The sequence below is a fragment of the Gekko japonicus genome, unplaced genomic scaffold, assembly GCF_001447785.1.
Source record: "Gekko japonicus isolate JY-2015 unplaced genomic scaffold, Gekko_japonicus_V1.1 scaffold18, whole genome shotgun sequence".
Taxonomy (NCBI): Eukaryota; Metazoa; Chordata; class Lepidosauria; order Squamata; family Gekkonidae; genus Gekko; species Gekko japonicus.
The window spans coordinates 3,002,148-3,023,991 of record NW_015170275.1 but is presented as its reverse complement, the minus strand read 5'-3'; the positions used below and the strand labels follow the sequence as shown (position 1 = coordinate 3,023,991).

At 42.7% G+C, this 21,844-nt stretch overlaps 1 protein-coding gene across 1 annotated transcript in view; it reads left to right on the top strand.

Moving 5' to 3' along the window:
- MAP3K15 (mitogen-activated protein kinase kinase kinase 15) overlaps nt 1-21,844 on the top strand; it is a 129,694-nt gene that overhangs the window by 32,997 nt on the left and 74,853 nt on the right. The window contains exons 3-4 of the mRNA XM_015417615.1: nt 775-798; nt 19,986-20,179. Of these exons, the coding sequence (XP_015273101.1) occupies nt 775-798; nt 19,986-20,179 (218 nt within the window). The remainder of the gene's footprint in view (nt 1-774; nt 799-19,985; nt 20,180-21,844) is intronic.

The window sequence follows — 21,844 nt, the reverse complement described above, 5'->3', positions numbered from 1 at the left end:
ATTTGTCTGTGTAACACTGTTGAGCTGAAAGGCAATATTCTCATGTATTACAATATAGCTGTAAATGTGAAAGTTTATAAACTGTTCAGACTCAAGGCACAACAGCAAGAAGGATCTTCCTGAGTAGCCTGGGTCTAGAGTCTGGGGTCGGGTTTGGAGCACAAGAGCTTTGTGAACTGGATGATACAGCAAGATCCCCCCCACACACACACACACAAACACACTCAGCCCAAGGCTGAGAGGAAAGCAACCCCACTTGGGACTTGATTGTCAAGGCTTAACTGGGGCCAGAATCCTCGAAGGGTTATGTCCACTGGAACCGTGGTCTGACCCAAGAGCTGGAGCACAGGCTGCAAGCCTGGCACCTTGTCTCTGCCAAGCTGCTTCGGTACGGGCCCAATGTCTCTGCCGCTCCTGCTGAGTGGCCCAGAGCATGTTCTCAGTGGCAATGGGAATGGGATCTGAGGGAAATCCTGTGGTGCTGAGGATCCCTGGGGCCTCCAGATCTGGCTCAAACTGGAACCCTGTCTCTTCCTGGAGCTCATCTGAGTCTTCCTCTGATGTGTCTGAGCCTGGCTTAGTGCACTAGTCATGATATAAACAGTGACAAACATGACAAACCTTTGAGTTGCAACTAATGTCTTGTATTAACAACTTGTGCATAATAGGTGTATAGAATATCTGACAGTTTTAGTCAGCTGGGTATATGACATACACTTAAAATAGCATTCATATTATATTCCTTATACAAATTTCCCTACTTTTCTTTTCTAGGACATGGTGTCTCAGAAAAACACAGTAAGTATTTAATAGCCTATGTTCTTTTTTTTTAAAAAAAATGTTAATTTTAATGGGATTCTGTGCAAGGAAAACTCTTCCTTGGCACTAATAAATTCACATATGCACAACAGGTATGCAGAGTTTGCTTCTACATGTGGCTAGCTACAGTAATGTATTCAATTAATGCATAAGAGCAGCCCTGCCGTATGAGACCAAAAGATTCATCTAGTCAGTCAGTCAGTCACCTTTATTGGCATGTACAAATACTACAAGGAGCTGCGGTGGCTCAAGTGGTTAAGACGCTGAACTGCAGGCTGTGGAAGGTCGGTAGTTCAGCAGTTCGAGACCCGAGTGTGCCGCATGACGGAGTGAGCTCCCATCACTAGCTCCAACTCCTGCCAACCTAGCAGTTCGAAAGCAAGAAATTGCAAGTAGATAAATAGGTACCACTTCGGTGGGAAGGTAACAGCGATCCGTGTGCCTTGGTGTTTAGTCAGGCCGGCCACATGACCACGGAAATGTCTTCGGACAGCGCTGGCTCTTCGGCTTTGAAACAGAGATGAGCACCGCAACCCTAGAGTCAGACTCGACTGGCTTTCGAGCAAGGGAAATCTTTACCTTTACTTACAAATACTACAAGCAGCAGTTGAACTGGGGGTGGGGGGGTACAAATCCAACTATATAAGAGTGTATGTGGTATTTAAAAGAGAAAATTAATACAATAACATTTCCTAGTGGACTCTTATTGCATACTGTAAAAACAGGGCTGCCTTCTCAGTAACTTTGGGTAAGCAGTCGTTCAGGAGACGATAAACCTTAATGTGATCAGAAAGGCCCAACATTCCAACTAAAAACAAGTTTAAATGTTTGGTACACAAGTCTGCATATAAGCAGCAGTGGAGGAGTATGTGTGACATTGATTCGATGCAGCCGGAATGTCAGAGACAAGTCCTAGCTAAGTATGCAGTCTTTATTAAATCTACCATATAGGACCATTATCTCTCAACAACTGATACTGGTGACCTCTGACATGAGGACTCCTTGTAGTTATCCTAGCTAGTAGCTTCTGATACATATTTTCACAAATAGTGAATTTTAGTTACAGAGATTTTTTGTTTTGCTTTCCCCTTTTAATTGTTGTTTTTTAAATGCTGTATTTTTTAAAACCCATGGCTTCCATGTCTAAGCTTTTTACTATATAAGTAACCACAGACTTGTATTTTATTAACCAATGCATTTTCCCTCATACATATCAAAATAATATTTTTCTGTTTAGAGAAAACAACCTCTCTTAATTTGAATCAGGGATGGGATGTAATGGAGAACCACCTCCCCCTTTTGCTGTTGCCATTCTGTTTGAGCCTAAGGCCCAGAGCAGGATCATGGAATAGTGAGAAAACCCTGAGCTTGTTGGGGGAAGATATACAAAGAAGGCATTGTTTGCGGGTCAGCTAGATTAGTATGTCACTATCGCTAGAACTCCACCACCCTTTCCAGCTCCCTAATTTTTAGAACTCCACCCTAGTGATTCTTGATTTCCTTCTCCCCCTTCTGCTGCACCTGTGGTTTCTTCTATTGTCCCTCTCCCCATTCATTCATTCCCCAGCTCACCACCTTCACCTGGAAACTATGACCAAAATCACATGAAGTAGTTTGGCTGGAGAAGGTGGAAGACAGAGCTTGTGTATTGACAGCATCATTTTTATTTAGAATCACATCTTCTATGTATTTTCTAAGGTACTACTTCTAGTAGCCTAGAAAGGCACAAAATCTGAGGACACAGAGGCTTAGAGACTGTGACCGAGTCCGCAAAAGCAGTTGGTCCGCCCGCGGTCTCCCATTTCCCCCGGTTGTACTGCTCAATTTCCCACTATTTGCCGCATGGCTGCATTTTGCACCACATCTCCCCCCCCCCCAATTTTCCCCGCATCTTCTTGATCCTTAAGACGTGGGGGAAATTGGAGGGAGATGCAGCTCAAAATACGGCCATGCAGCAAATAGTGGGAAATTGAGCAGTACAACTGGGGGAAACGGGAGACCGAGGGCGGAACAACTGCTTTTGCGGAATTGGTCTGTCATGTGCAAGCAGAGACATAAACAGGCTTAGGGAAGTTTCGCTTGTTCGGAACCTTTCCTATCTTTATATTATAGCACCCAGAAATTGGTTGTGCATGATCTTCGGTAAACAGAAATGGAAGCAAGAATATAAAAAGTTTGACTTAGCACAAGTGACTACCTTGGACTTTATCTTGTGGTTTCCATGTGTACAAGAGCTTCTGTGCAAGTAAAATTTTACACTGGCTCTAATCCAGAGTACATGGAGTACATAGCCAAAACATACCTGCCAGGTTAAGAGCTGGTGGCAACATTGTAATAACTTTACTCTGTTTTAAAATAGGAATTCAGCCCATCATATGTCCGGAGGGTGTTTCTTTCAAGTCACACCCATTGAGATATCTAATAGTCATCAAACAAATTGCCCTGTTTTGTATGTCAGCATAAAAAAACAACTAATTTTGCCCAGAGTTGCATAACTACCCCTGGCCTGGTAAATGCTGTGTATGCCATGTTTTGGGGCAGTCATTAGGGATGAGCACAAACTGAAAAAATGTGATTCAGTTTGTGGCCGAACTGCAAACTGAACCAAGAAGTTTGTTCATTAACTGAACCAGTTCTTGGTTTTTGGCCCCACAAACCCCGTTCAAATGGGCCACTGTCCCTTTAAATGAGGTTTGCAGAAATCCTAAAAAACAGCTGAGCGATGGGGAGCAGCCTGCTCTTTGCTGCTCAGCTGTTTCAGGCTGTCTTTAAAGGGACTGCAGAAAGCATCCCAAAATAGCTGAACGATAAGGAGCACCTCCCTGCCGCTCAGCTATTTTTCCTGCTTTCACAGAGAACAGAAAGCAGGGGTTTAAACTAAGGGGCTCAGAGTCCTTTTAAACCCCTGCTTTATGTTCCATGAATCACCTGTCGGGCTGCCCCTGGTTGCCCTTAGGCACCCCTCCTTCCACCATGGTGCTGGGGGTCTCAAATGGGCAGCTGGGGGTCTCAGTAATCAGGTGAGGGGCCTTGGCCAGCCAGCAGCAGGCACCCTCTGGAGCTGAACTTCCCTCTCTCTCGACTGCCATCCTTTGCCACTCACCTGTTCTCCTCCTCGACCCCAGTGTTCCTACCTCCTTTTATACTCCCCCATCCTCCTTCCTCATCCCCTCTCCCTTGCCCCAGTGGCCCATACGCCTCTCCGTTCTCTCCTCCCCTCTCCCTATTGGCTAACATCGACTGCCCTTTTAAGGGCTCCTTCCCGCCTCCCCCCTCACTCATCCTGGGCAGGGTCGCCATCTTGCACTGTCTCTCTCCTGTCGCAACTTAGGACAACATTGGTGTGGCCATTGCCAGGGCCTCCACCGCGATGTTGTGTAGTGGGTTTGCCGCATGGAAGAATTGCTGAGGCACGCATGATACACTGCACACTTTACTGGTACACAACACGCACACCCACCAACGGCCGACCGGCCGCGTATATACAGTCTGGGGAACCTCCCATTGGCCCATTCAAACCTCCCACCAATGTCCCATTGGTTCCCCTAGTGGCAGGGTGCAGGAGCCTGGTCCCCATTGTTCTCCGGACTCAAGCTCCGCTGTATTGCGGGCGCCCAGTGGCGGTCCGCGGACACAACACGCGATTTGCCAGGCAGGCCTCCTGGCTGCGTTGCCGAGCTCATCCCACACCCTATCCCCCATCCTCCCTTGTTGCCCATCTTCTGTGTGGGCTCCCTGCCAGCTCCTCTCGCGCTCCTCTGCTGTGGCCAGCCGGTGGGTCCCCAGGCGGCGAGGTGCCATCGCCTCTGTATTGCTGCCCAAACCCGGAGCCAGCAACGCTGGGTAACTCTCCCTTTGGAGCATCCAGGGGCAGCGCGGGGAAGTCCAAATCAGGACACCACCATGAACTGTTTTAAAAGTTCATGGAAGTTCATGACGGTAGACCTGTCACAAACTTTGGTTCACTAATGACAAACAGGACAAAATTCATGATGATTTTTGCTTCATGATTCAGTTCATGCCCATCCCTAGCAATCATAAAACTGTCTACTGTGCAGGGCTGATGTCTGGCCCACAAGCAGCTGCTTCCTTCTCCCAGCCACTACTGCTGCTGCAAAGGGAGAAGGAAAAAGAGAGTGTACGCGCACACCAGATAAAAGTCTCCTTTGCTCTCTCCTGCTTTCTCCTCTGAGGCTGCTGCTGCATTGCCAAACCTCTCTTCCTCTAGGGAGGAAGCGAGGGGGAAGGAAAAAGAGAGCACACATGCATGCACCAGACAAAAGCTCTCTCCACTCTCTCCTGCTCCTTCCTCTGGGACTGCTGCTGCATTCCCAAGCCAATCTTCCCTCATTTGGAGAGGGAGTCCCATGGCACCTTCAGGACCAGCAAAGTTTTATTCCAGGTAGAAGCTTTCCGGTGCATGCACACTTCTTTAGAGAGAGGGAGGGGGATTCTTCTGACAAGCCCTGTTCTGCTGTTTACTTTGAGACCTGATCACACACACACTCATGTTAAAAAAAGAAGAGTGGGCAAGAAAGAGATGCATCTGTTTTAAGGGGAATTAAAGGGAAATTATTTTGGCTTATTCTAAAAAGTTTTTTTTAAAGAGTATATTTCTCTTTGCCTATCTGGGATTTTCTTTCAAAAAGACCCTGATTAGGAATTACAACATTTGGATTGAATTCCATGGTTTAATGACTGGAAGTAGATGGCTAAGTATTTAAAAATACATTCATAGTTCCATATATTCCAATTCAACATGTCTCCTCTCTCCTCCCACCTCACTGTCCGCCTTTCTTCACATTAACCTCCCCCCCTTCCTTTTAAAACTTTTTATTATCATCACTAGCAATGACTGAATTTTGTCCAGTCTGAAAGCAACACATTATTTCACTATGGCTGCTGCCACACACGCTAAGTAATCCACTTTCAATCCACTTTCAGTGCACTTTCAAAGTGGAGTTTTACTGTGTGAACTGGCAAAATCCACTTTGAAAGTGCACTGAAAGTGGATTGAAAGTGGATTACTTAGCGTGTGTGGCAGCAGCCTTAGAGAGATCCCCCTTTCCAGTTCTAACAGATGAAAAAAGAGAAAGAAATCTAACAACACAGCTTGCAATCTTTATTAGTGGAAGGGAGCAAGAGTCCAGTAACACCTTAATAACTAACAAAATTTGTGGCAGGGCATGAGCTTTCATGAGTCACTGCTCACTTCTTCAGATACAGCTAGGATATGAGTCCATCTGTCTTTATATCTTGGTGAGTGAAGTGATATCAGATACCAAATAACAATAGCAGCCATTGGTAATGAGAGAAGCAACCTAGGTCTCAATTCAGCCCAGGAGGATGCATTGAGCGTCATTATCAGTTGCAATTCATCAGTCTCTCTTTCTAATCTCCCTTTGAAATTTCTTTGTAAGAGGACTGCTACTCTTAGTTCAGCAACTGAATGTCCTGGTAGTTTCAAATGTCCCCACCATTGGTTTTTTAATGTTGTGGTTTCTTATAAATGTAGAAAGAATAAGAGTCCAGTAGCAACTTGAAGACTAACAGTATTTGTGGCAGGGTATGAGCTTTCATGAGTCAGTGCTCACTTCTTCAAACTTACTCTTTGCATCCTCCTGGACAGAATCCTCATGGACCAAACTGAGACCTAGGTTTCCTGTTCCATTACCAATGATGATGTCTCCACACCTGCTATGCCTCTGCATATCACACCTAATCCAATCAAGCCTATTGCCATTCGGCATCTGAAATCATCTTTATCAAATTTATATTTCCAATACCTTGTGTTACATTTTATGGCACACATGGCCCAGCTCGGCAAAGTGACATTTATGTCAGATCTGGCCCTTGTAACAAATGAGTTCAATACCCCTGCTCTAAATCCTCCTTGTGGTAGCATGTTTAAAGCTGGTGCACACCAAGTTTAGAATACTGTTGGTGCCATCCTAAGAAAACTTTCCTGATCATAAGGACGGACCTGAGTAGGATTCTGAGTATATAGGCTTACCAATCTCCAGGTATGACCTGGACTTCTCTTGAAATTACAAGTGTTCTCTAGACTATCGATATCTATGGCATCATATCCCTTCCCCAGACTCTGCCCCCTCCAGACATCATCCCCAAATCAGAAAAATTCCTAGCTCAAAGTAGGCAAAACTATGAGTAGACTTGTTTAGGGTTGCTCTCTCAATCACATAACTGCCTCAGTATATCGTGCTGGTGAAACATGGAGTGCCTGTTGTGTACTTTGTATGATCCTGTGATTCAAACCCGTGTTGAAAGGTAATCTGAGAACTTAGTCTTTGATCAAAACAAATGAGAGATATACTAAGATTTCTAAGATAAGTCTTTAAGTCGATCCGTGCATGATTTTTTTAACTGTATATATTGTACAACTAGAATTCAAAAAAACCTGGTGTCCCTTTAAAAAAGGGGAAGTTGGAAAGTAATTTTTGCTATCAAGTGTGTAGATAGCATCCTTATACTCCTTTAAACATTTAAATCAGAATTTTATCGAAGAAAGAGGAAGCAGAATATTAATTTGAGGAAAACAAGCTTGCCAGAAGTTGAACACATCTTTTGGGATATGGCCTTTGAGCCTTGCTGTGCTAAATGTGAAAATCCTTCAGTAGGTAGTAGGTATTTTGAATGATAAGGCTCGGACACTGATTTAAGCCTTTACACAAGGGGAAATAACTCAGATTAATAAACATTCTCTGGGTTGTATTTTCTGTTGTTTTAGCTATGAAATGTTCAGAGATAAGACTGAAAGGAGAGTTTCCTTTTGCTGGCTCCTTCAAAACAAACAATTAAAATTCTGCATTGCTAATCTACTGCCCAACAGAGAGCCCTAAATCATGAATTAGGAGTTGCTGTTTACATCTTGGAGTTCAGTTCCCAAAGCAGAACTGGCCTTGCATGTAATTAAAGGTCACAATGCTGTGCTCCTTTATGTGGCAGAAGCTCCTTGGAGAGTTGAACTATGGTCACCAGTCAGAGATGGTGTATGCACAGCTCAACCCAGCCTTTCAAAGCACTTATCTATAAAATAAATTACAAATATTCAGCCTGATGGAACAGCTTTTCTTTCTCAGAGTGTTACTATGGTGAGACCATGGTTTGGGTACAGAGGTGAGATTGTACTGTTTGATATTGAGAAGTCAAGGTAATATGTGGAATAGATATCTAATATATTAACTAGCAGCATATGTACTAGAGTTCCAAACTGTCCAGAATCATCTGAAACAGAGGGAGACAATAAAGATGATTGCAATAATTAATGGGTGAGGTGGATCTCTGACCATATGTCTGTTGTTTCATTTGAATTTGTGCATTATGTTAGGCAAAAATTAAATTATGATGAGCCATCTGGATTCGCTATGCCCTTTGCTTATATCATTTTAATTGTACATAAATAGCAAATTCTCTTGTCTGAAGTTTGATTAACAGAATGTTTTGTGCATCCCTCTGCGTGACAACACAATTAAATTAATGGCCTATGGAGTGCCCAGAGCATTTAATGATTGTGGAGTTCAGATGCATGGTAGTGTTCTTTACAGGACTTTATCAAACATGAGACAACAGTTGATTTAGACAGTGAGGTTTCAGATAACATAAAAATTTATCTGATACTAACTAGCATTGGACGTCTGCCTATTTGCACTCTGAAGATGGTTTCTCTAGTACAGAAATTGCAACAAGAAATGCACCTTGTATATCATAGCTCTCAAACATAGGATTTTAATATTTATTTAGACTTATATCCCGCCCTCCCAGCCAAGGCCGGCTCAGGGCGGCTTACAACAGATATGCCTGATAGTTTCCAGTTATGTCCCAAAGGGTAATGGTAATAACAAGAGGATATCAGAACAAGAAGAGTCTTGCAAAACCAACTTCTGCTTATAAAGAAAGACTTAGATGTGTTCTACTCAGATTAAAAAAAGTCCTTAGAAATTTTAGAAACCTGCACTTAGGCCCCAATTCTGTCACCTTTTCTAACCAAATTAAAGCACAAAAATGTGTGCCACACATCTCTCCTTATATATAATTTTGTTTTAGTTGTGGACTCTCCTGAACATTTCACACGCTCCCAAATCAGTTCGCTCCCTGATCAGTCACTCAGAAGCTGTCCGATTCACTGGCTGCGTTGCCTGAGTCTCGCCTCCAATATTCTAAACAGTTTGCTGTTCCTCTCCCCCAATAGCCAGTCAGAACACAGAGGTCATTTGCATATGCAGCCTGATTGGCCTTTACCTCTAACATTCTAAACAGTTTGTTGTTGCGAGTGATTGAATGTGTCCTGAGGTAAAATACATAACACAATTTCCCCTTAAATAGTCACTGGAGTTGCCAAAATACATATCCCAATCTTCCCTTAAATGGTCACTGGAGTTGCCAATCTCCCTGTGGGGCCTGGAGATCTCCCAGAAATCACCGTGTTCCCCAGCCACAGCACATCATTTCCTGTACAGAAAATTTCGCAGCTATTACAATGACTGCGTTGGACAGTGGACTCTATAGCATTATACCCTCCACACCCTAAACCCTGCCATCCCCAGGCTCTACCCCTCAAATCTACAGGTCTGGCCCTCCCCTTAGTATTGCCAGCCTCCAGGCAGCACCTGGAGATCTCTAAGACCAGTTCTCCTGGAGAGAACGGCTGTTTTGGGCAATAGACTCTATGGAATTGTACCCTGCTGAGGTTCCTCCACACCCCAAACTCTGCCCTCCCCAGGCTCTATCCCTCAAATCTACAGGTCTGGCCCTCCCCTTAGTATTGCCAGTCTCCAGGCAACACCCGGAGATCTCCAAGATCAGTTCTCCTGGAGAAAATGGCTGCTTTGGGCAATGGACTGTATGGAATTATGCCTGCTGAGGTTCCTCCACACCCCAAGCCCTGCCCTCCCCAGGCTGTACCCCCCAAATCTACAGGTATTTCCCAACCCAGAGTTGGCAACCCTGTAACTGGCTATGGAACCACTTTCCAGACCATTGGAACCCAGAAGACATGGCATAGGAGGAGGTGCTTTTCTACCTTAGCTGCCACTGCATTAACCCCAAATCAACATAAGTCAGAGGTGAAGGGAACCATACCTGTTACCATGAGGCTGTCCTCCCATACTACCCACTTGGGGCAACAAAATGACTTGAGACAGCCCTGCCTTATAGCTAAGCAGAAGGAAATAAACATGGCTTGTCTCCCTCTATTTTCCCCTTCCCTCTGCCACCCCACCAGCCACAGCTGGGACACTCACCTGGAGCTTCCTTCTAGAGCTCGTTGTATTTCTTCCCACAATGGGCCTCACTCCTAGTCATATAATAATAACAATTTAGTCTGATAGTGGAATGTTTTAAGCCAAGTCAAATGTTGTATATAAATTCATATCAGCAAAATGAAATAGTTTACAAGTTGCCAGTTTTCAAAGAAGAGGCATGATGCCTCTTTCTTTACATAAATGCATACCAAAGCTAGGGTGTGCCCAAGATCTTACCTTCTCCCCACAAGCAAACATGTCTTTAGGTTGATGATCACTCCATCCATTTCCTTAGCTCACTGCAGGCCTCCATTCCTCAACTGGGTGAAGTGCTGCACTACTGCATCAACAAGTGGTCCCTTGAAGGGGCTATCACCAGCAATGGTATTCAGGCCAGTCCCCCAAGCCATCAGGCCAAAGAGGGACAGATGTGGGGTGGCAGGTCAGATTCGTTTGGTTAACCATGGCCCCTTAGCGGACAAGGGAGGAGGCTTCAAGTTGCAGAGGAGAGACTTGACAAGAGAAGGGGAAGAACAAGATGGGGTCAACCCCATTTCCTCTTAGTATCTTAGGACTTTTGCTGGCCTCAGGGGCTTGGTTGGGACTGTGTAGGCAGGGGCAGATCACAAGGCAGATGCCGACTCCCTAGAACCCCACATTCAGGAATCTTCAGTGGCTTGGATCCTTCTTAGAGTTTCTGTAGGCATAAGACCTTTGTGGGGAGACCTCTGATTTCCTACCAAGCTATTCCTGGGAGTCGCCAGTCCCTCAAGAGCAGCACGGGGGAGGGCTGCAACAGGAGGAAGAATAAAAAATTGTCCTCCTCCATGCGCTACTGGAATCCTACATGGGATCCATACCTCACATCTGTTAAATTATAGAAGTTAGAGGGTCATTTAGTAGAAAAAGAGGTGCAGGAGCTCATTAGAATAACTTATTAGCATAACTTATTTGCATATGCCACACACCCTGACATCACCGGAAGTGTGTCAGAAGGCAACACCCACCACTCAGGCTCCACTGGACTGTTTTGGATTGCTCACAGAGGAGGGAGGGCTTGTACCTGAATAAAACTTGGTTTTAAAGGTGCCCCTGGACTGTTTTGGATTGCTAGCGGCGGGGGGGATGCGCAGATCTGCCCTCACAGAGAAAGGAGAGCTTGTACCTGAAGGCGGGCTGGGGGGTGCTCTGCAACTTACCTGGCTGCTTCTTGCTCCTGACTGAGGGCTGCTGGGAGTAGGAGGTGGGGCTTGTTTCATGTGCCCGTCCCCTGGGCTCCTTACGGCCGGAGCCCTGCTCCTGTGTGCTCCCGCAGGAAATGACCCCTGGAAGTTAGAATTTTGTGCTTATATTCCTATATCAGGTCAATCACTGTCTCTACATTGGGATGGTGTTAGCATATGCCAATTTCTGGTGCCTGGGGTAGGTTGAATTGTGTTTAGTGTGTTAGTTAAGGAAATACAAATGTATACTTTAGTGTGACTAGAAGAGTATTTTGTAAAATCCTTTAGAGGAAATTAAGTAGTGTTGAAAATATGCAAATTGTTGAGAAATATTGACAACTGAAAGATAATAAACTCTTTAACTGTGTAGGATATATCTATAGTATATGACAGATAAGAGACTATGTAAGTGCGTCTTTGGAGCTGCGGTGGCTCAAGTGGTTGAGACGCTGAACTGCAGGCTGTGGAAGGTCAGTAGTTCAGCAGTTCGAGACCCGAGTGCCGCATGATGGAGTGAGCTCCCATCTCTAGTTCCAGCTCCTGCCAACCTAGCAGTTCGAAAGCAAGAAATTGCAAGTAAATAAATAGGTACCACTTCGGTGGGAAGGTAACAGCGTTCCGTGCGCCTTGGTGTTTAGTCATGCTGGCCTCATGACCATGGAAACGTATTTGGACAGCGCTGGCTCTTCGGCTTTGAAACGGAGATAAGCACCGCAACCCTAGAGTCGGATTCGACTGGCTTTCGAGCAAGGGAACCTTTACCTTTACCTTTAAGTGCGTCTCAGTCTGGAAAAAAATGATAATGTTCATATTGAGTGTGGATTATTTCATTAGTTTGCAATCTGCCTAATGTATTATAACATGTGCAGACTACTGGACTACAACACCTATGTTTAAACAGGCAGTAATCATACAAAGGGATGCTGTGTATTGGATTAATAGGTGACAACAGTTTAGACTCTTACTGTTTCTGTACAGGCAGAAAAAAAGTTATACTATACTGAATTACTTTCAGATATCGCCTACAGTCACATTTATTAACAATGGCCCTCCTTACATAAATAAAATGTTTCAACAGCCCTCTAGTATTTTTAAGTCGTGGGAGGTAATTTATGCCATTAAGAAAAAAATGTGCACTGGGGCATGTTGTGTGGACGTGACTTCTTTTACCTTTAAACACTTCAGACCTTCCCCCATGCTGTAGTGTAGCCTGTTTTTGAAATGCCTCTTAATTTCTAAAGCATTTTGCAACGTTGGCATGGAGACCTTCTGTTTCAAAAAGCAAGTCCAAAGGCCACTTGAGTGCCTGCAATGAATTTCATGTTTCTTTGCATCTGGTTCTTTGATAATTGCACAAGACATCATGGTTTCTTTTCCCTTCTTTGATTGACAGATCAATCCCCATTCGCGGGGAGGGCGGGGTATAAATGTAATAAAATAAAATAAATAAGAACTATAAATTTTAGCTAATGGGTGCATCTTTATACCAGAAGGATCTGCGAGTGAAAAACAATATTTACCCATAGGTTATAGCCTGCGTTCCTCTTGTAAAGTTTAATTTACCTTAATCCTTATAAAAGTATTAAGTGGCTCCTTTAAAGGTTACCTTCCCACTGAAATGGTACCTATTTATCTACTTGCAATTTCTTGCTTTCGAACTGCTAGGTTGGTTCCTTTACCTAGATATATATTACATAGGTTTACTATGCCTGTAATGATTGATGAGTAAACTTGTGGGAGGTCTCTATGCAAATATACTAACATTGTAGAAAGAAACTAGACCGATGCTTTCCTAACGAATGTTTCATTACAAATTCCATGAGCCTTTCTTTTCATGAATATATATTTCTACAAGCATGTAAACACATTTCATTGTTTCCCTCTTTAATAATGTTTCTATTCTGTATTCTCTGTGTCCTTTCTTTTAAAAATGCCCGTTTCTCTGATCTTCACTTTTCCATATTGTCACATTACAATTTGGAGTAGGCTGCAGTTGCCAACCACAAAGCTTTTCTTCGAGTCCAGCTACCACCAGAATACCACAGTGGTGGTGTGATGGGCAAAGTATGTATTATTCTTTCATTCTGGCTTCATAATTTCATAAGTGTTGTGTTGCTGTATAAATTGTTTTGTATTGTGGCTCTGAAAGCATTACTGTTTCAAGGTGATATGTTTTTCTACATTTCATTGTTTTGTGTTTGCAGTCAGTGGTATGAGAGAGCTGCTACAATTGCACATGCATTCTGTTTGCAGTGCTGGGGCTAACCTGTGTCATGTAAGTGATTGTCCACACTGCTTCTCCTTCTGTGCCAAGACTGCTTCCATTTGGGAATGGGAGGGCATTGAAATGAGGCACAGTATGGCCAAGGGCTTCCTTGCTGCCGTCATTATGTAAGAAGGAAATATTACTCTGTTTAAGTGGAAAATGCCACAATATTTAAACTTCTAAAATACAGATACTTGCAGATAATCAAGATAGTTGCATGGTTATATACACATTGGCTTTTCAAAACGAAAACTTCCATAGTTGTCTTGTCTCTGCTATTGCAACATGTTCTTAGTGAGTAAGACAGTTACTTATGCATCTTGACTCTAACTGGCCTTTCCTGGCAACATCCTCCTCACCCACTACCTATATGTAAAGGCTGGTGTCTTCTATTTCAGTGTATCTGAAGAAACGTGCATGCACACAAAAGCTACCCAGAATAAAACTTTATTGGTCTTAAGAGGTGCCACTGGAGTTGAACTTTGTTCTGCTGCCCACCTGAATCTATTTCCATACACACTAGGTATTCTTTGCTGTAGAGCATACTTCGATTTCAGCTATAACTTCTGTTTCCTCAAGGAAAACCATTGATCTTAGTCAGATGGAAGGTTTAGTGGAAGAGGAAGCAAACTGTGCAGCAGAGATTATCAGCATGCATGGAATTCATTCATGGGTTCTAAGCCTATGTATTTTTAGCTGGAGTAAGAAAACGTGAGCAGTGGGGATATGCTATAGCTGATTCTGCATTTATTTCAACTGCAATTCTATAGACAGTATTACCTATATGATTTCCTTTGGCATGAGTGTGTCCTACCAAGTGTGTATGGGGTCTTTGTTTCCTGCAGAACCCAGTCCTAAGCATGTTGTGGCAGGGAATCTTATTCATTTCCATGGGAATTTGTTTTCTCCAGTGCTTTAGATAGCCTAAGAAGCTGCTTCTCATATTATAGTTTTGTCTTCGGCTGATATGAACTTGTGTATGGCTATGCACGTTTTTTTAATGCAAGGCTATATGTGCAAGTATGGATGTTCTTCTGTGAAATGAGAAGCAATCTTATGCCCGTGTTAGTATGATCTGCATGATTTGTGGCAAAAGTGAACTTTGCAGATTCATCTGTCCAGGCTAAGTCTAGAAATGCTTCACAAATAAAGAAAGCAAATACAGAACTCAGTAACAGCATCTGAAGAAGTGTGCATGTGCATGGGAGTTTATACCCAGAATAAAACTTTGTTGATCTTAAAGGTGCCACTGGACTCAAACTTTGTTTTTCAGGAATTCAGGAGTTTCCTTGCTTTATATTAAAAAATCTTTAAATGATTGTACATAATAATTAATATATATGATAGATATTGATTAGCAGTGCAGTCTTAAGCAAAGTTACACCCTTCTAAGCCCACTGACTTCAAATGATTTAGAAGGGTATAAATGTAATTGCACCATAAGCCACCTGCAATAATTTGAAATAGCAAAGCACTAATTTTAGGTGTCAGCCTTCTTTGAGAAGAACTAAAAAAGTAATAGGAGGCCTGAAGAGCTTCAAAGCAACTGCTAATGACTTTTCCCATTTCTTGTCACACACAGACAGACAGAGGCAGTTTCCTCTGTTCAAGTAATGAATCAGCCTACCTTGTAATGTTTATTCCAGTTCAAGCATTTAGAAGCCATTCATTTTGTTTATTCCAATTCAAGCATTTAGAAGCAATTAATTTTTTTTCCCTACCAGTATAGTTTCATAGAGGTTTGAGATGTGGGTAGACAAGGAGAATGGCTGTGCTCATTAAGCACACCTGATGGCTTAAAGTCACATGCTCCGTCCATCTCAGTCTTGAGACGGTGTTTACTGGAAGTGCGGGAGGTCATGGGCACAAATGCTGCAGGGCACAAAGGCAGCACTGCTACTGTTGCCAATTTCTAATATTGCATAGCACATAAGAATTTTTTCAAAAGCATCTTTTCTTAGATTATAATGTGGTATGTACGTATACCTCCCAGTTGCCATTGTTTGCGCCCCCTAGACTGTTTCCACATTAAGATTATGCATATGACTGAAAAAGTCCTTTTACTCCAATATTTCCTCAGTTTTGCTAGTCTGTCTGCTTCTGATCCATCATATTGCCCCTGCACTGACATTAACATAATGTGCTGGTGGAAGTTACTGTAATTCATCCTAGCTGTCGGTTTGCTGTCTGTTTTAGGATTGGGCAGTTAGTTATATCTGGTCAACAGTTCCTTACGGTTACAGAGTTGTTCTGTGCATTCTGTAAAAAGCATGTGGCATAGCTTTCCTTGCACTGTGTCACTTTGGAATGTGGATGAAGGTTTTAATCTTTGAATGTCTACCTGCTGTGCTGAAAAGCATTCCTTACACATCGGAAGCCAGTAAATCAGGGGATGGCTAGGCAAGAACCCTCACAGTAAGTAACAAGCCAATTTTCTTCAAGCAGGAGGTTTTCATTTGATTTTGAGGAGCATTCAGTCATTTGATAACCCTACATGCATCTTCTGCATTATTTGCAGAAGCAAGTGTGGTCTCGGTGCATTCAGGAAACATGGGTAATTGTGGGATGGGGAGTGGAACTGCACATTCTTTCCCCACTCCTGACCTCCACACATTGATCCAAAGGTCTGAATAGAATTTAGTTACATAGAGGTTGTGTACATGTTTGCTCCATACATGTAGGGGACTGTGGGAAAGTCAGAGCAAGAAAGAAAATATCCTGCATCTCAGTCCCCCACTTCATTGATTACCCACAATTCTAGAACAACAGAATGAGGCTCAAAAGTGGGTGAGTTGTGTTCACAACGGTTCTTCAGATCAACAGTGGATAAATAGAATAGTCTCTCTCTTTCTCTCTCCCAAGCTAGAGGTATACTATTGAACTGCAAACTGCTCACATTTTATTTGCCTTTTGTTTGATCTCACTTCTGTGGGTCTGAGGCAGGGCCATAGCCAGCGGTGGGGCACACGGGGCAGCACCCCCCTATCAAATGTCCAGATTTGTTTTAAATCTTTTACCATATATGTGGGTGTTGTTTTATGTAGCTCTTTTGACATACTTTTAGTGGTCCTTTCATACAAACTCTATGATTCTACAAATTTGAAAAGCCCATTCATTGGAGGGTGTGTGTACTGGTGTATATACAGATAAGGGAACAATAAAGGGAAAACTTACCAAGAAGAACTGTATACTCCAGGTGTTGCTTTTATATGGACTTTGTTTGAAATTGAACTTTATTGAAATTATTTTAGTTTGTTTCTTCTGTAAACCATATATAAAACATAGAGATTGTCCAGTTATCACTCTCTCTACTTTTATTGTATTCTGTCCTTAGTCTAAATTTAAGTGGAAGATGAAGATTTATCTGAGACAAAGGAAACTGGTAGCTTTGTGCGGCTGACTAAAATTTCAGGAATAATCGATGTGTCGAGTCCAGAGTACAATCATTTCCGTGGCCCTCACTCTACATCCACATTTCCCCTGAATTTCCAATTCTTGCATACTTTGCCTCTCTTTACATTGTTAGCAAAAACGAAGTGTTTTCTTTTCCCCAGATCTTTACTTCTCCACAGTTGATTCCTCCAATCTTTTCCCACTAATCATGCATGGTTACATTGGTATTGTTGCACATACTAAGCATGAAATTTAAAAGAAGTTAAGACCAATTTGGAACATTTGTGCAGGACACAAGGGGACAGAAGGTGGGAATAGGAGTACACAGTTCCCAGGTCTGTTTTAAATCTGATAATGATGATCAAGAGACTGAGAATGTTGTCTCTGTGCTAGCCCTACAGATTGAATTAAACCAAGACACACTTCAATTTAGGAAGATCCAGCATTTTAAAAACTCTCCCTATGGAAATTTACCTTATATAGTTGTGAAATGATGAAATATCTTAAGAACATAAACATAAGAGACGCCAATGTTGGATCAGGCCAAAGGCCCATCTAGTCCAACACTCTGTCACACAGTGGCCAAAAACACCAGGTGCCATTAGGAGGTCCACCAGTAGGGCCAGGACATTAGAAGCCCTCCCACTGTTAACCCCTCCCAAGCACCAAGAAGACAGAGCATCACTTGCCCCAGAGCCCCTATCTATACCTTGTGGCTAATAGCCACTGATGGACCTCTGCTCCATATGCCTATCTAATTTCCTTTTGAAGCCGTCCATGCTTGTAGCCGCCACCACTTCCTGTGGCAGTGAATTCCATGTGTTAATCACTCTTTGGGTGAAGAAGTACTTCCTTTTATCCGTTCTAACCCGACCGCTCAGCAATTTCATGGAGTGCCCACGAGTTCTTGTATTATGAGAAAGGGAGAAAAGTACCTCTTTCTCTACCTGCTCTTTCCCATGCATAATCTTGTAAACCTCAGTCATGTCACCCCCTCAGTCGTCGTTTCTCCAAGCTAAAGAGCCCTAAGCGCTTTAACCATTCCTCATAGGGAAAGTGTTCCAACCCTTTTGTCATTCGAGTTGCCCTTTTCTGCACTTTTTCCAAAGCTATAATATCCTTTTTGAGGTGTGGTGACCAGAACTGCACACAGTATTCCAAATGAGGTCGCACCATTGAATTATATAGGGGCATTATGAATTAGCTGATCTGTTTTCAATACCCTTCCTAATAATCCCCAGCATAGCATTGGCCTCTTTTATTGCAGTCACACACTGTCTCGACATTTTCAGTGAGTTATCCACTACAACTCCAAGATCTCTCTCTTGATCAGTCTCTGCCAGTTCAGACCCCATCAACGTGTATTTATAGTTAGGATTTTTGGCTCCAATGTGCATCACCTTGCACTTGGCCACATTGAACCCCATTTGCCATGTTGACGCCCACTTGCCCATCTTTGACAGATCCCTTTGGAGTGCCTCACAATCCTCACTGGTTTTCACCACCCTGAACAACTTCGTATCATCCACAAATTTAGCCACTTCACTGCTTACTCCGAACTCCAAATCATTAATGAACAAGTTAAAAAGCATTGGACCGAGTACTGATCCCTGCGGTACCCCACTGCTTACCTCCCTCCACTGAGAAAATTGCCCATTTATACTCACTCTCTGTTTTCTATTAATTAGCCAATTTCTGATCCATAAAAGGACTTGTCCTTTTATCCCATGATTTTTGAGCTTACTTATGAGCCTTTGATGAGGAACTTTATCAAAAGCTTTTTGGAAGTCAAGGTAAACAATATCTATTGGGTCCCCCTTGTCCACATGTTTGTTCACCCCCTCAAAGAACATTAACAGGTTAGTGAGACAAGATCTTCCCTTACAGAACCCATGCTGAGTCTGCCTCAATAGATTTTGTTCATCTATGTGCCTACTAATTCTTTCCTTAATAATGGTTTCCACCAATTTACCTGGGATCGACGTCAGACTGACTGGCCTGTAATTTCCCGGATCTCCTCTGAAACCCTTTTTAAAGATGGGAGTGACATTAGCTACCTTCCAGTCCTCAGGAATGGAGGCAGATTTTAAGGAAAGATTACATATTTTGTTTAAAATGGTTTTAAACAAGATTACGTATCTTGTTTAAAACCATGAAAACAGTATAGGATATCCGTATTTGAGGTTGGTAGTCATATGAGCAATTACCTTGATATATGTGATTCAGTAAATAGAGCACACTGAAATTCATACAGAGAAATTGTTTGTTTCCAGTTCAAGCTTTTTAAAATTTGCTTTTTAATGTAGCACAGTGAAGAAAAGGCTGTTTTTCTTTCAGCATCGTATTACAGATTGAATGATCTAGATGTGTTCAGTCTGTCCCATTGCTTTTGTCTTGAATTTAGGAATCTCTAGAAAGTCCTTAATACTCAGCAGTCCCAACACAAATATAAGAACATCTTTCCATGCAGTGATTATGGAGGGGAAAGTGTAGGATGGATGTGATAGAGTAACTTTTTCAGAGTCATTTCCATACCTTTTCTCATTTCCTTTCCAGACATTTTCATCAATGGCACTCGGTGGATGTAGAGAATGTAATTCTTGGTCATCACTGAGGGGGTACATGTCAGACCCAGACAGTTGTTCATTCCCATGATACAGAACACTTGCCATCTTGTCCTTGATTAGATGGCAGCTGCACTCTGTATTCCTGAACTCTGTACTTCATTTGGGTTGAATACAAGATTTCCAGAAGCCTACTCCATTCGCTGAAGTTTAGATCAAATGCCGCATTCATAGCCATAGCTATAGCCTTAATACTTTGGAAATTTTAGAAATTATGATCTTGCTTCATAGGAATGTCTAAAAGTATATTGAAAGTGTGGAGCTTCACAACACAGTTTTCAGTTTTTTGTTGCATTGTTAATGATAAGTATTTAACTGATAGGCCATTCAGACTGAGCGTATCAAAGCTCCTGTTTTTTTAATGATTCACACTAATATTTCCATGCCTTGTTTTCTTCAGGCTTCAAGTGGCAATTATTACTTCATTCCATACATTGTGACGCCTTGTGCTGATTATTTTTGTTGCGAAAGTGATGCCCAGCGGAGAGCTTCTGAGTACATGCAGCCCAACTGGGATGCCATCCTGGGTCCTCTCTGTGTGCCCCTGGTAGACAGGTTTATCAGTCTTCTCAAGGACATCCACGTCACATCATGGTAATTTTTCTGTTCTCTTGCTTTTTCAGATTTCCCTTTTTTTTGAATATGCCAAGGATACTTGGCACACAAAAGAGTCACCCCATCGACTGCGTTCAGCATGATCTTAATATATTTGTTGATTTATTAACCTCATTTGTGTCGTGCACCTATCTTACAGAAACCCTCTCTAATGTGACAGTTCTAACCAGTTAGCTGTAGTGGCTTATGTTTCTTTCCCAGGGTATCAGGAAACAGAGTTTATTTTATTTATTTATGTATTTATTTTTCGAATTTCTACCCTGCCTTCCCAGCCATAGCCAACTGCCATCCCGGCTTTTTGGAAAATAAGAGGTATAAATAAAACAAATATTAATTTCAAAGTCCACAGTTGTAATAACATGTGGTGAAACCAGTATAATCCCTCCTGGTGTGGTGTCTCTTATGTGCCAGTATTTTAGGGATGTAATTCTACCCTGCCACAGCCATCTGTACCCTGATATATCTTACAGTCATCAGTGAAAGATTTCACACTTTTTTTTTTTTTTGCAGTAATGGATATTATTTATACAACTCATCACTGGCTGCTCGGTAGGTATGCTTTAACTAGCAATTAGCCCTTGCTAGTTAAAGAAGCTTGCCATAGGAGTAAAGGCCAGAGGGCAGCAAGAGCAGAGGACACCAAGTTACGTTTTGAGTAAAATTGTGATCATTTTTAAAAGAGCTGAGCCCTTATTAATGCACAAGGTTAATTCCGTGTACTTATTACTGTACACCTCAGATAGGTATTTCTCTTTATATTACTTCCTCTTTAATGTTGTTTCTTACTGAGCTCAACTACATACATCACATTTTGGGCCCTTATGAACAGAGTACCATTTGATAAGTGTTATGTACTGAACATCTTTCTGCTCTTATTGTACCTTGGTGATTAGGGAGCTGCTGCATTTATGCAGCCAAGACAGGTCTCATGATTTTAGCCTGGAGGAGCTTTGGAGTCTCAGAGTGGCTTACAAACTCCTTTCCTTTCCCCTCCCCACAACACACACCCTGTGAGGTAGGTGGGGCTGAGAGAGCTCTGAGAGAAACTGCTCTTCTTCAGGAACAGCTCTGACAGAACTATGGCTTGCCCAAGGTCATCCAGCAGGTGCAAGTGGAGGAGTGGGGAGTCAAACCCAGTTCTCACAGATTAGAGTCCGTGCACTTAACCACTACACCAAACTGGCAAGAGAAGGAAGGTGCTACAACCCACATGGGAAGCCACTCTATACAAATAATTTCCCACGATACTCATTCCATGCTGTTGCCGTCTAAGCAATTGCCAACTATAGTGCATTGTGGATCAGGGCTCGGGCTTGCCAGATAGACTGAGTCATAAAGGTGTGCTGAACTTTAATTGGTACTTTTATTTCGGAGCACCTCTAACTGCATAACATTGGGGAATTTCACATTACCCTTTTTAAGCCGTTATTGTACCATCTTGGAGTAAACTGGTACAGGGCTGCCATTTCACACAGCCTTTCCCCTACCGGTAAGGAGACGTCTCTGAAGTGGTTTTGGTATTTCAGACTGCACCGCTTTGTTTTCCCACCCTTTTCCACCCGTGTGGGCAATCTCTGTCTTATGTGCTGGCAGCGTGTGCAGAATGCACTAGCGCCCACCAAATTGCCTCTTCAATTAGCAGGA